Genomic DNA, 15,785 nt, shown 5'->3' with positions numbered 1-15,785 from the left:
TTTAATTGAAATTTCTCGGCTTATGAAGTGGAATTTTTTACAGATACATACATGCATTGCACCGTGACTTGTAAACATGTTTTTAGCATGCTAATATTAACTTCATTAAAATTAAAGCACTACAAAATTCTAAAGTTTAATTTATTTTTTCTTAAATAACATCCAACGTGTACTAGTATAAAATTGTCGTACTTACGTATTAAATAATTATGAAAATTTAAATTTATAATTTAACTTATCCTTTCCTGAGTAGCTAAACTAAAATAAATTAATGAAAAATGATATATGCGTGTGTTAAAAATAACACGTTTCATCTTTAAAGGATGGTTGACCAGAGAGTCTGACACGATAGTACAGGTTGTGCTTGTAGCGTAGCTGCATTTCTCATCCTATCCTATAAATATACAAAAGGAAAATGATTGGTAACACCCAAACAACCTATAATGTGAAGCAAGCACAAAACACAACACAAGAAGCACTAGTAGTAGTTGCCAAAGAAAAAAAAAACAGAAGCAGTATCTGAATGGAGGCAACGGCAACGAGGTCACTGAAACTGTACTTCATTCATTAGTGATTACCTAGTAGCAAACACACCCTTCACTTCTCCTATAGTCAGATCCAGAGACAAAATATTATAGGATCCAACTAGAGAAAGGGTGTCTGTTCCTTGCACGTATCCTAATGCTCAATAAGTCTTCGTCATCACCAATAACCATTTCTCAAGCTATACATGTTTCGCAAATAAGTGCGGAAGAAAACAAAAGCGATAATAATGACTGACAAGCATCGTGCATATAATTATATGATAGCAACAAAATAAAATTTACTTTATCACATGCTGGGAATCCCTTCAAGTATGATGCGTTATTTCTTAATTGTGTTCGCACATGACATGCAATAAAATCTTGGTGCCATATATCGTTAATGTAATAATGCCAGCGGGACAACGAAAGAGATAGAGGTGAGAAAGAAGAGAGAGGGGAGAAACAAGAGTGGGAAAAAGGAGAGATAAGATAAGTGATATATAGATGAAATAAAAGAGAGACAATAAGTATGTAAAATTTTAAATTATAATTTTTTTAGGTGTTTGAAATTCCACATTTGATCAAAATACATCATAAATTATTAGGATTTTTTTTATTTAAATAAAAATTTTTACTCTAAAATATTTTAAATTTATAAAAAAATAAATTATTTATCCAAATATAACATAAGATAAGAGTGTTTGAGAACAAATAATAAGAAAAGAATAAAAGAGATATATTATTAAATATTAGTTAACGAAAAAAAGGCGAAAGAAAGAAAGCTGAGCCACAGGCCCATAACACAAGGTATGCCCAAAGCCCAGATCCATGAGCAGGACGCCAGGAGTCCAGGACCCAAAGGTATGATAACCAAAATGAAAAGATGAACTAACATTGGGATTTGGAAAATCCTTCGGCGTCCATTGTATAATGTGATATGTTACAGTACCTCTAAAAATGGAAGAGTTTTGATACCTAACCAACCAAAAAAAACAGAAGGAAAACTTAAATAGGTAATAACTAATGGTAATTACAGAAATGTGAAAATAAAAATAGACTAATGATAAAAAAATTATTAAAACATAATATCAATACTAGAAATTGTAAATGAAATTGCTGATTTTACTTGCAATAAGAGAAAAAAGATAGAAGAAACTAATAACAAAAAAAAATATTAGCTAAAGAAATATAAATAAGCCAAGACCATTAGAAACAAAATATACAAAAATAATAAAAACTACCAAAATACCTATCCTAATAAAATTTTCAGAATTGAAAAATATTGATAAAGATAAAAAATTTGAAAATTGTTTGTCTATAAAATGTCTAAAAATTTGTATAAGCGTTCAGTCAAAGTTAATATATTCAAAAGTGTAATCCTTCTGATTTTGTTATATGATTGAGATTTTTATGTTTGATTATTTGTGGGTTCATGAGTCTTGAGAATTTCAAAATTTAATAAGATAGTTTAAGTATTATATATATCTTGACCTTTTTATCTTAGTTATTAAAGATAAGTTTTGATTCTAAATTTTTGAGATCGAAATAATATCGACTTAATTATAAGTGACTGGCAAACAATATATTAAATTTATATGTTAAATTATGTAAATTAATTATATTTCGACTCTGATATGTCATTCATAATTGGGTCCAAACATCTTAGTAGGTCTTTCTCAATAGGTTTATCTCAAGTTATATCTTAGATGGTATAGAAATAAATAAGTTACCTACAATTCAAGTAAATAATCTTGCTTAAATCATCACTAACATTTTTTTAATGATAAATATATATGTATATATATATATATAGAGAGAGATAGAGATAGAGGATCAAATTATAAAAATATTTTATATGTTAATTTGAAATTATATATTAAGAATTTTTAATTTAATAATTAAATCATTTAAATTTGATATGAAATATGAATTATTAAGTGGAGTAAGTGAAGTATGTAGATCTCTCTAAATATATTTCCATTCCCTGTAGGAATGAAAGAAAGAATAATACAAATATTAGAATAAAAAATATCTTACAGAAGAGTTTTAACAACCAGAAATTAAAGAAAAATAAGAATTAGAAAAATGATCTAAATATAAATTAGATAAAATAGATAATGATTAAGAAGAAATTTTAGATTAAAAAATTGATATCAGAATAAATTATAAAAAGGTCAATTTTTACAAAATGAAAATCCAGATTTTGCTTGTATAAATAGAAAGTGGAACAGAATTACACAGATTAAAAATAGAATGATGTAATTATACTATAAAAACATTAAAGGAAGAAAGAGAATTAATAAATAATAGAATTGAAAAAATAATTTATACTATAGAAATTGAAAAATTAAAATGTACCTGTCTAAGGGCACACTCCTTTTCTTCTGGGTGAAAGGGGACCGAATAAGAGCTCTGACGATGTCTCCAGGGGATGGGGGAGGTACCTGCAAAGGGTACTCCGACGCTCAAGTCAGTATATGCACGAATATCTAGGGTAAAAATGAACAGTGACATACCTTGTTATGTGTGACCTATTTATAGCATCTGACATGGGCCTGAGCGTGATGGGCCCTCTCAGATATTTACCAAATTAGGTAATACGGTACTAATTGGTCGTTAGACTTTAATCATGTACTTACCTTTCTTGATTGTGATTACTGTTATGACTTGCTTAACCCTTCGGCAAGAGGCCGAGCCGGCTAATCGATACTAGTCGGAACGGCAAACGACCGAACCGTCTAGTCCGTATACGGCAGCCTGTATACTTCCGGTATGTTCTATGTCGGAACGGTACCTGACCGAGCCGACACGATGAATGATGATGGTCCATATTTGCATTAACCAGACTGATGTCGGTTCTCGGCCTCATGCCGAGCCGACGTTGATGGTGATGCTTGTACGTGGCTATGCATGGGTGTCTGACGAAATGGCACGTGTTGGCCCACGTGACCGATACGGTCTCTCCGGTACACAAAACAAAAAGACAAAATCGTATTAAATTTTTTTAAAACTTAAACTATTTAATTAAATATTGGATGCTATTAAAAAATATACAAAATCTTATAAAAAGAAAATAGATTGATTAAATAATTTAAAAAGAAAATGAAAAAAATAAAACATCCACAAAAAATACTACAAAGATAAATTATTAAAAATATAAAATTTAGGATGAAAGTGATAATTCCTAATTTTTATTCTTTAATTGAAGATTTGTTTGTTTGCATAATGACATCGTGGATGTTTTTTACGGTTTTACCCATTTATCCATTTGTTCTGTCATCGCATTCTCTATACTCCTTTATTTGTGTGCGTGTACATCTCATTGACGAGGAAAAAAGTTCGAATGTCTAGTATAGTAGTATTCCCTGTTCCTGAGGATTTTTTTCTTTTCTCAAAATAACTGACAATATATTTTATGTACCTCAGAGGCACCTTAATATTTTGCCTAAGCTCCACTTAAAATGATGAAATTGGATTATCATTACTTTTTGTTTCGGTCTATATGCTGGAATGGAATCCAGAAAAACAAAAAAGAGCACTCTGATGATTTTAATTTATAATGATATAAAGAGATTTAAGAGACAAAGTTTTCCCCCTTCTATGCTGCAATTCTATATATAATATATGAAATAATTCCTTTCTCCTTCACGAGGCAACCCAAATAATGATCAAAGAATACAAGTCATTTCTTTGCATAGAAGAAAGTTCTTTTGAACCGTTACAGCAAAGAAGAACCATATTGCAGGACAACCTTGAGAATTAGTCATGGCTTATTTATATAAATGTCCAAAGCTCGACAAGGATAAGCAAGTTAAGGTTTGTTTCACTTTAATTTTTCTGGTGTTAATTTGAGGTTCAGGGTCCATGGCTTCTGGAGGATCCAAATCAGTAGCCTCCATCCTCCTGGCCCTTAATCTAGTGCTGTACTTCATTGTGGTTGTGATTGCTTCTTGGGCAGTGAATCATGGGATTCAAAGGTCTAGAGAAACAGGTAATTAATTAATTATATTAGAGTGCTTTATGAGAAGAGAAAGTAATAAAAATTGTGTTCGTTAATTTCAACTTAATTGAATCATTTTGCAGCATCTGTTTTGTCCCTTCCAGCTCACATATTTCCAATATACTTCCCAATGGGAAACATGACAACTGGTTTCTTCGTGGTTTTGTCTCTCATTGCTGGTGTTGTGGGGTTCATCACCTCACTCACTGGATTGCATAACATTTTCCAGTGGAATGCTCCCAACTTGCATGCAGCAGCCATGTCTTCATTGACTACATGGGCACTCACTCTACTAGCCATGGGGTGAGCCTTATAGTGATATCTATATATATCTCCCCCGTTTTGCTTTCATATTTCTAATGCATCAATTTTCTACCATTCTCGCTATTGTAATAACAAGAGAGAATAAATGCTTCATGGCTACTATGCTTCCTGTTGTTGCAGATTTGCTTGCAAAGAGATTGAACTTGGCTGGACAGACTCAAACCTGGTAAGCTTTGCTTGAGTGCTAGAATTTCAACCACTACAAATATAGTCTATTTACCAAAGGATTATTAGTATAATATTATTGGTATAGACTTAAGAATTTATATTATTAACAGAATAATATATTATAATAATAAAAAGTTTCAATGGACAATATATGAATGATCATAAAGGACATATTCATTATTTTTTTTCAGCGCACCTTAGAAACGATCACGATAATTGTAAGCGCAACACAGCTGTTATGCACGGGAGTTATCCATGTTGGGGTTTTAGAAGTATAGCACGGGAGTTAACCATGCTGGGGTTTTACAAGTTATTCCGCAGAGAACCGAAAGAGTATGAGTTTCAGTTTCATCTGGTGGCATATACGAATATGAATACTCTCTTTCAAATAAACTGCAAATTTAATTGTATATTTTTTTCCATGAAGTTGTTTCGTTTATTTTGTGTATGAATGAGAGTGAAAATAATTAATTGTAACAATTATTTTAATTTCATTTGAGGACAATAAAGAATTTACTCTTTAAAAAACTGGGGCATTCCGAGAATCGAACTCGGGACCTCTCGCACCCAAAGCGAGAATCATACCACTAGACCAAATGCCCACCACGTTGATTTTCACGTATCTTATATTACATGACAAATAACAAGATGACATGAATAGCGGTGAATAAATAGCACTTTCATCCTACAATAGTTTCGTTGACATTTTGATAGAGAGGAAAATGTGATATATAGCACCAACGCCATCTTTAGCATACCCATCCAAATAAAACTAAGAAAAATTATCTACTTCCACCCTTATTTTCGGATGGAAAGAAGGGAGAGATCGATAAAGAAAGAAAATAATAAATGTGATGCATAATATGATTAAAAAAATGTAAAAGGAGTAGATTTTTTTTTTCCTGATAAATGTGAATAGTAAGAAGATGAAATGTAGTTTTTTTTTATAACTAATTCAAAATTAAGCTTATTTTGGACAGAAAATAAAATCAATTCGAAACAATAAAAAATTTAGGGCCTATATATTTACTTCTTTTTATTTTTCATTTTTACTTTTCAATCATAAAGCTGCAACTTTGCTTTCAATCTTTTTGTTTTTGAAAGTTTGCATAAGAAACGCTAAACATTTTTTTCCTTCTTTATTTACTATACAAACATTTGAAAAAATAAAAATAAAAAGGTGATAGTATTATAATTATAAATTTGGTTTTCTTATATTTTAAAATTAATCAATATTAATTCAATAACATAATTAATAATAATAAATCGTTATAATTATATAATATCAATTACGAAGAGATTTTAGTTATTATGTTATTTATTATAAAGTAAAGTATTGTTCTTAGAATATATAATTTGTTCGTTTAAGTATAAAGTACCTAATTGTGAGAATTTGTTGAGATTTTTTTATATTAAAATATCAATAATCAAGTATCATTGTTAATTAAATGGGATGATAATACTACATTGAGACTATTTTGTAAATTGACTGATGATTATATCTTATATGTCATTAACATGAAATAAGATATCAATTCTGCATACAAGTATAAATAATAAGAGTAATATTTATACAGTTTAATGTCATGCATTATTAATGTAAAAAAATTTACATTATTGACCAATCAGAAATTTTCGTTGGTATGACTTTGAAGATGATTATTGTAAATGTCAACAAACTTATCATACATAGTGATTTGTGATTATTGTAAAACTATTTTTGTTTTAGTATGAAACGTAAAGAAAACAATACAAAGAGAAGGTTTGAAAGTTGGTGGGCATACATCTAAAAACAAAGAAGAAGAACAAAAGTTAGCTCCCTCGTTGACTAAGTAGTCTAAAACATATAGATGCCTTATCTCAAGGTGTGTAGAAAGAAAAGGTTTTAAGAAAACTACATAAAGGAACATATAGCATTAACAATGCTAGTATGGGAATGATAAACCTCAATTCCATGGGAAATGAATTCAAATGAGATGGATGAATTAGTCTCATGCATAGATAAGTTGCTTTTTTTGTTACTTTGAGTTCATAATAAATTGCATAGAACTCAAATTCAATTGTGAAATTTGTTGCAAACTCAATGAGACACGAGCAATACCACCAAAACTAACTCAACCTGGATTACCAAAGGAACAATCATCTGTATTAACCTTGACCACTTCGCTAGATAAACATATCATGATAAAACTTTACGATAGTTATATAAATGTCATAAGCATTTCACATGAAAATTACATTAAAGTAAATATTTGACTTGAAGTCATCCCACACCACACATCCCACGCCCAACATAAATGAGACAGAGAGTCCCTAATGCATTCATGCCCAACACCACACACCCCATACATAGTGTAAACAAAATAGAGAGTTTTTGAATCATTCATGCCTGGAGTCTATGACACAAAGAACCTCTAAATCATTCATGCTCAATGCAATGATGATGCATCTTGTGTGAAGTTGATTTTTATACTCTGTAGAATCTCGATTTTTGTACTCCAATTACCCGTACATCACCAAAAAAAACCAAAATTTAACATACGTACATGTTAATCAACTTGATTTCATCAATTCAAACAACATGCAACCTTTAAAGGAAGAAAGATCATCAATTTCTTTTTCATTCTACCAAGAATAATTAAAGACCAAGAACACCAATCTTAACTTCTTAAAAATCTAACCATCAAAATTACCAATGGCCAAATTAACACAAAAAAAATAAAAATCAACAAGAGTAATCTATAAGATTCCCTCACTTCAATCTACAAGAAAAGTGGAAGAATGATGGAGAACATGACCTTTTGAGCTCTTGTCGTATGACAACTCAAACTCCAGATTCTCAACTCCCAAGCTTTGAATCTCAACTCAACAACTCAATTTAAGCCTCAAGAAAGGGTTAAAGCACTCCTATGGAGTCAGAAGGATGAATATATCTTTTGACTCCATAATTTATCTTTCTAAACTTCTCTTTATAATTATTTAAGATATGAATTTAATTATGAAATTCGAGTCTTAAGAAAATCTTATATACATTCTCTTAAACTTGATCAACTTGACTTCAATACAAAACAATTCCAAATAACTAAACTTGTAAGAATTCTTTAATTCTTGGAATTTTAAAATATTAAAGCAACATCTCAACATATATTCATTTAAATAATAAAATTAATTAATAAATAATAAATTACAACACAATATTATAAGAATGTTTGTCCAAATACAAAGAAACAAAGTAAAAAAAATTAAATAAAACTATCAGATCATTTTGGCCCAATCAATGAGGTTTAATTGTGTAAAAAGTAAAAGAATAATAATAATAATAATAAATAGATAAAATTTATTCTTTTAAAATTTTAATTATTATTAAATAAGAAATTATAACAACCCCAAGCGTGTGGTTCAGCGGTAGGGGTTGATCCACGCTTAAGCAAACACTACTAGAAAAGTGTCATTTTTTTGCAAATTTTCCTGCAAAAAAATATTCGTAGAAAGTTTTTGCAAAATTTCCTGCAAAAAAATATTCGCATAAATTTTTTACGAATTTTCCTACAAAAAAATATTCACAGAAATTTTTTGCCAATTTTCCTGCAAAAAATAATTTACAGATATTTCTTACAAATTTTGCTACAATTTTAATAATCATGGGAAAAAAATTTCATGGTAAAAATTTGCAGAAAATATTGTAAGAATTTTATTTTGTTTCTTGCAGATTTTCTTGCAAAAATAAATTCGCAAGTAATGTTTACTAAATGGTAGAAAAATTTTGCAGGTAATTTTTCTTGCGGAAAAATAAAAAATCTCTAAGTCCCACATCGATTGAAAATAAAACAATTAAAGAGTATATAAGTTGGGGCAACACTTACCTTACAAGTTGAATTGTATGGTTGAGTGTTAGACTTATAATCTTACAATCTTAGAATTTAAAAGATTATGTATGAGGCATGAAAATAAAAGATTATGAATTCTTAAAATATATAATTTATAGTATTTTTTTTAATTTTTTCGTAAAAAATATTCCTGCAGAATTTCTTGCAAAAAAATTCGCAGGAAAGTTTCCTGCGAATTTTTTTTGCAGGAAAATTTCCTGCAAATTTTTTTTTGCAAGAAACTTTCCTGCAAATTTTTTTCGCAAGAAATTTCGCAGGAAATTTTCCTACGAATTTTAAAATTCGCAAAAATATATTATCCACGAAGGTATTACCTGCAAATAAAATTTCACAGAAAAATTTGTAGGAACAACGTTTCCTGCAAAATTTTATGAAAAATTTGTAGGAAAAGTCGCATGTAATAAGAGAAATTCTAGTAGTGAAGGTCAGGGGTTCGAATCCTGCCTTGTGTATGCAGCCGCGTTAAATCTTGGGGCCAGCTATCCCACTCTTTGAGGTGCCTCCAACGTAGCGAGGAGATTAGTCACTGTTGTGGCGGTGGATACTCCAGGGACGAAAAAAAAAAAAAAAATAGTGATATATGAGTTTAAGGAACAAGGTGAGGACAAGGCTGAGGAATACCGAGCTGTCAAGTAAATTTCTCATTCAAAGAATCAAATTGATAATAAATTATTGTTGGCAATAATACATATCAAATCTTTAATTATTCTCGCACATGCAATATACTGACAACATATCACATTGTTCAATGAACAAATGTAACACTGGTTTGACGCTAGTGCAAATGGATAGTTTTACTTAGGGCAACCAGGCCATTGAACATCCTTGGGGGAACGGGTTTTAAGATCTAGTTTCCTCTCGCAGAAATTGGTTGGTCTGAGCTCGAATGCAGTGCTCAACAATGGCATATGGGCAAGTCTTCTTGAGCTGGAACATGATGAATTTCCACAACGTGCCACAGCACAATGTCCTTGTTCTCAATGTCAATTCCTGCAATTATAAAAATAGTGCAAGTTGTTGAGATCAACCATATCGTATGAAGGCCCTAAAAAAATCAATTTAGAACTTAAAAATGAACTACAAATCCACAGACACAGACAGAAACGTATGGTCAATGTTGCTCATGCCACGAGAAGTTAATTAACATGATAACAAGTCATCAAAATATGACTATGTTGTTTATTATAAAAACTGGATTATGAATATCTCAATATCGAACATCTCAAGTGAAGGTAAAATAAAGTTACAAAATATCGAGGGACTTATTTTAAGATAATTTCAATAAAATTAAATTTGATATAAAAATAAAAAAAATTAAAAATCTCTAACATATCAACACAAAAGAAATAGTTTTACAAAAAAATTAAAAGAAGAGATTAAAAAAGATTTAAAAAGATAAAAATAACAAATAAAAAGATTTATCTTATTTTTATATAAACTAAAAGTTATTAAAAAATAAATATAAAAACTAATTTTAAATTATAAAAACTAAAAAATAAAATAAGTAAAATTATAAATATTAAAAATATATTTTAACAAAAGAAAAATACAATATATATTATAGGTTCCAATATAAAGTCATATATCATTTAGAAATCAAAGTGAATACTTATTTATAATCATCTATATTTCTTACCGATACATCTATTTATAAATTAGACAGTGCGAAAATAGATACTATAATGAATACACTAATTATGAATATAATACGATATATTATATAAACCAATTTTATACTATCTTTCAATTCAATTTAGCAAAAATAATATTTCTTTGCATAATAACATCTATCAGACTTGTTCCGGTGTGACAAGAGACAATGCCTATGTGACTTGAGGTCAATCTCCTGTAAATTAATTGCAAAATTTGACAGATTTCCACGCATATTAGTGAGGGAAAAAGGATTTGATCTTACGTTTTATTTATATTTTTCTCCTCTCTCATTTTTATTATACAAGATATCCCCAATTTTTTTTATTTCGCATTTTATTTCCTTTCACTTCTTTCGATTTTTGCATCATTTCTTCTCTATCATACAAATTAAGCGTCAGAGAATAAGAAATGCTTTGAGAAATTGATATTCACCCATATGATTATTCACAACAGGTATATTTTTATTTAATAAATAACAAATAATAATTCACAACAAACGTGTCTAGAAAAAACATGTTAAGAATTTTTTAGTGATTCGCATATTCCATTACGTATCGATTTCTGAGTTTGATTGATTTGATAATAATATTTATCAATAATATTTAACAAACAATGAAGATTTAAAATATTGGACGATTATGTTACAGGTATTTTAGTATATGTACTTTACAAGTTGAATGTTTATTATGTATAATAAAAATTTATAATAAATTATATATAAAAATAATACTATATTATATATATATATGTATATATATATTATATTTAAAATTTATATATATATATATATATATATATATTTAAACATTAATATTATATTTTAGGTAAATAATTTATATTATGATATTAAATTATTTTAATTATTGATAATTTATTTTAAATTGTAAAAATAATTTATAAATAAATATAATAAAATAAAACAATTAAAATCCTGAATTCTTGGTTTCACACCTTATCTAACCCTAACGGGCTTATGGGTACTGGTGGGTAAGCAAAGTGATTATAAATGGTTTTGCCTCCTTCCCTGATTATGGCAGTTTTTCGAAGACTTTTCTCGGCTCCTAGTGGAAGTAATCCTTTTTAAGGCCTAAATCCCGAGAGTCCTCTGGACTTAGCTCCACTTCCAGCTACTCGCAACTTTAGTGGAGATGCCAGTGAAGTAAATTAAGAAGTTGATAATAAAAAAAAAGTTAATAGAATTCCTAATAACATTTTATTAAAAAATATTTTCTGACACCATTCTCATATACGTTCACGTTTAATTTATATTAATCAATATCACTTGAATAAAAGAAAGATATGTTGCAGTTTTACTGATTTATATATTAATCATTTTTTCTTTTGCTGATGATCCACGAGGGGAAAATTTTATTAATGAATTGAGATTTTTCTTGTTTTTTCGATTCGCCGCCCATGAATATCTCATTGGAGATATCGTTGATTAAGCTATCCACCGACATGACCTAACAAAAAACACAATAATTAACACAAATTTATAGTGTTACATGCAACTTTTATTTTTGGTAAAATAACTCATTTTTTTTAAAGTAATTTACATATTTATTTATGTAACTTCATTTATAATTTTTTATTTATTAATTTTGTAATCGATATCTTTAGAACACTAATTAGAAAGATCATTAAAAAAATATCTATTATGACTAATATTTTTTTTAAAATGAATCTGCGTATTTCAAACTACTGCCTCTAGGCAGTGGATTATAAAATCAAAAGAAACCAAACCCATGATTTTGCTGAAAAATGAGGTGAATCGAAGTCGTTGTTTTCTGCAAGAAATGATACCTCGCCAATATTATAATTAGTGAAAGATTTGGATCCAAACGTCGATATATATCTTATCGTAAAATGAATAAATTGATTTTCGCCGCGGACAGCAATTGCAAAATTTGACTTACATTTTCTTGCTTTTGGCATCATGATAATTCTTTTTGGATCGGACTACGTACTAACCTAATCTAGACAATGATCACTAGCTTAATTAAAAAATTAAAATGTTTCATTAGCCTGAAATTATAAATATTAAGCGAAAACAAAAAACACTAGGGTGTGTTTATTCTTCTTCTTTTTATTTTTACTTTCTATATATAAAACTGCTACTTTCTTTTTTGTAAATGGTGGGGGTATGAATACTACTTTTCCCCAGTTTTTATAGGCTTGTTGGGAAGGAATGAGAAATGGTTTGGTTGACTATCTTGTGGTTTATTTGGATGGCGAGAACATGAGCATTTGATAAAGAGACCCCGTGCCACCTAAATTAATGTATTGCACTACATATGAAAAATGTTACCAACTCATTCTTTAATAAACTCGACCTTGTAAAGACAGAGAGGATCATATAGAGATAATAAGAGAAAATGTTTAGCTACGATAGTTGTTTTAAAATATCAAAAAGAGAGAGAAAGGAAATGTGTAGGATAATTGTTTGTTTCAAAAAATAAAAATAAAAATAAAAAATATATATATATATATATATATATATATATATATGAGATCAATTTATTTTAAGAATAAATTTATCTTGATTTATTTTGTTCAACAACTAATATAATAATTTAACTGTTAAAATTAAATTTTTTAATGTATAGATTAAATTTATAATTTTTTTAAAAAATTTAAAAATTATTTAAAACTTCATTTTATTAATTAAAATTGATGGATAATCATAAAAATATTTTATACGTTGATTTGAATTAATTAAATAAAGTATTAAATAATTTTTAATTTTTTCTTTTAAAAATTTATAAAGTCGATCTATATATTGAAAACTTTAAATCTAATAATTGAATCATTGAAATTTAACACAGAGCATAAATTATTATACAAAATATATATATATATATATATATATATATATATATATATATATATATATATATATATAATATAAAAGGATGAGAGAGAAACAAAATATGTAAATAACAAGACAGAGTGCAAGTAGCAACTTTTGAAGGATTCAAAATTTAAGAAACTAGTTTCGATATATAATTGGAACAAATTCAAATTATACTTTAAGTTATCTAAACCTAACATTGTCGTATCTTCTTAATTTTTTTCAAAAACAATTATGTACTAATATAATATAACTGTTTGATTTAATGAATAATGTTTTGTCTGATATAAGATTTTATAGTTATATTAATATTATTTATTATAAAATATATTTTTATTGTATATTTTTAATCCATAATTTATTTATAAAATTAAAACTATAATTTTGTCTCTTGTTGTTAAACCTTAATCAATCAAATTGGATTTAGGTTAGAACATATTGACATTCACAAAATTTTAGATAAGATAAGTATACACTAACATTATCTCGATCTGTTTGATAAACAATTATATTTTTACAATTTATTTTTAAACTTAAGATACAAAAGTAAAGTCTTAAGTTTAAATATTGTAAATAAAAAAATATAATTATAAAATACTAATAAAAAACAATCAAATTCTTCTATAGATATTAGTTATTAGTAAAATAAATAAATATTTTACATAATAACAAAAGACTAAAAGCATATTAATATAATTATAAATAAAATAAAAAATAATATTGTATGGTAGAAAATAGTTTTAATTATTTTATTTTTATTATTTAAAAAAATTTGTTAAAATTTAAAAACAAACACAGTATAAATAAAAGGATAAATTTGTTGTTCCTTGAAAAGATGAATGGTCATTTATTTCATACATTTCTGAACAGAACAGAGAAATAAGACTAATAAATAATAATGCTACAATTGCATTGGTCATTCACCTGACTCTAGTCTTGCGTGTAATGCACATCTTCCAACTCATCCACGTGTGACTTGAGTGTAATTCACATCTTCATCATCCTCATAGCAACAGCCACCAAATATTTAAATTTCTCTCTTGTTTTGTGGATGATGAACATATCAATTAAATGCAACTCACAAAAGGATCATCTGAATTAATTGCCTCAGACTCAGAGGAAGCTGTTTCATTTTTTTTTTCTCCCATGATTTCCTGCGATTTCATAAAAGAACATGATACCTTAGTTGACTGTGTTTTATTTATTAAAAAAAATCCTAATCAATTGTGGATAATATAATTTTCAGAATTCAAATCTAAAATGGGAGGCAAAAAGAAATTAATTAGATAAAAAAAGTAAGGCAAGTAATTTTTTAACAAATTTAAGCATGCTTCTGAAAATAATACAAATACTGACGTGTTTAATATGATCAATTAAATTAATTGTGTTTTTTAAATTTTTGTGAAGTGTTTAAATAGTTCTAATATACAAAGATCGAGTGCATGATTGGATTGTATTATATCTTCCTGGAATCAGCGGCTCAAAAGCAGTGCTATCAAAAATAGCTGGCATTGACACGGATCGATCGAACCAGTCCAATTACAAACTGGTAATATATTCGATTTGGGTCGAGTGTTGGATTAAAGATGTTATCAACATTTTGTTTAACACATTACTTTTTTCATCAATCCAGAATCAGAGACTAATTTGTTTGGGTGTTGAAATTTATTTAAAGAATTAATATTTCAAAAAGGCGTGCGACTCAATGGTCTTTCTAATAAATTAGATACTTAATCAGTTAAATTATCTTAATGAATTAATGACTTATCTCGATAAATTACCCTTTCTTTTCATAGAAAATCTTAATAACCGGTAATATATAATAATTGACTACATTAATAATTTTTTTTGATGCATGTGTTTTTTTTATACAGTGTACATTAATAATAATATATATTAATAATAATATATATGAATAGTAATAACAATAATTAATTATTGTTAATAATAATATCATGATAATAATATAACTAGGAGTTATATGTTTTTTATTCATTGATATAACAACCAAACTAAAGTTCAAATATAAAATATTATACATTTTATTTCAACTCTTATCATTAAATTGATCTAAATGATTCAATAATAATTATCTTAATAACAATATCAATCACAATAACATGAGTTCGTTATGGTTGAGACAAATTCAAAGGATTAGGGACTTTAAATCCCCCTCTCTCTTCCTATATTATTTTAAAAATATTTTATATTAATATTATTTTTAAGATGATAATGAGACGATATATGATAAATATAAGTTTCAATATTATTATCATTCTTTTTTATTTTATATTCATCTCTATTTTTTTATATTTGATGAATATAAAATTTGTATTTCATGTAAAAAATACTTGTCATTATCCTGTAGTCACATAAAA

The 15,785-nt window shown here is 27.5% G+C and overlaps 1 protein-coding gene and 1 non-coding gene across 3 annotated transcripts; one reads left to right on the top strand and one right to left on the bottom strand.

Moving 5' to 3' along the window:
• The first annotated feature begins 4,278 nt into the window (after positions 1–4,278).
• LOC109809825 (AWPM-19-like family protein) lies at positions 4,279–5,544 on the top strand. 2 transcript variants are annotated; one of them, XM_083075884.1, is made up of 4 exons: positions 4,279–4,515; positions 4,629–4,827; positions 4,969–5,014; positions 5,208–5,544. In XM_083075884.1, the coding sequence occupies exons 1-4, from the start codon at positions 4,389–4,391 to the stop codon at positions 5,292–5,294; spliced, it is 459 nt and encodes a 152-aa protein (XP_082932010.1). In that variant the 5' UTR covers positions 4,279–4,388; the 3' UTR covers positions 5,295–5,544. The 2 variants fall into 2 exon arrangements, with proteins under 2 accessions (XP_082932010.1, XP_020228813.1); XM_020373224.3 differs by having other exon boundaries at positions 4,298–4,515; positions 4,608–4,827.
• Positions 5,545–5,546: 2 nt separating this feature from the next.
• TRNAP-UGG (transfer RNA proline (anticodon UGG)) lies at positions 5,547–5,618 on the bottom strand. Its single transcript has one exon. It is a non-coding gene; the product is annotated as a tRNA-Pro (tRNA).
• Between the last annotated feature and the right edge of the window lie 10,167 nt (positions 5,619–15,785).

Source organism: Cajanus cajan, chromosome 5 (assembly GCF_000230855.2).
Source record: "Cajanus cajan strain Asha chromosome 5, NIPB_CcT2T_4, whole genome shotgun sequence".
In the NCBI taxonomy this organism is placed as follows: Eukaryota; Viridiplantae; Streptophyta; class Magnoliopsida; order Fabales; family Fabaceae; genus Cajanus; species Cajanus cajan.
The sequence above is the reverse complement of the archived record's forward strand: the minus strand, read 5'-3'. Positions and strand labels throughout refer to the sequence as shown.

Coding starts and splice junctions, on each gene's coding strand:
- LOC109809825 (XM_020373224.3), top strand. CDS start 4,389: ATGGCTTCTGGAGGATCCAAATCAGTAGCCTCCATCCTCCTGGCCCTT. Junction 4,828..4,968: donor CTCACTCTACTAGCCATGGG/GTGAGCCTTATA, acceptor CTGTTGTTGCAG/ATTTGCTTGCAAAGAGATTG. Junction 5,015..5,207: donor GCTGGACAGACTCAAACCTG/GTAAGCTTTGCT, acceptor ATTTTTTTTCAG/CGCACCTTAGAAACGATCAC.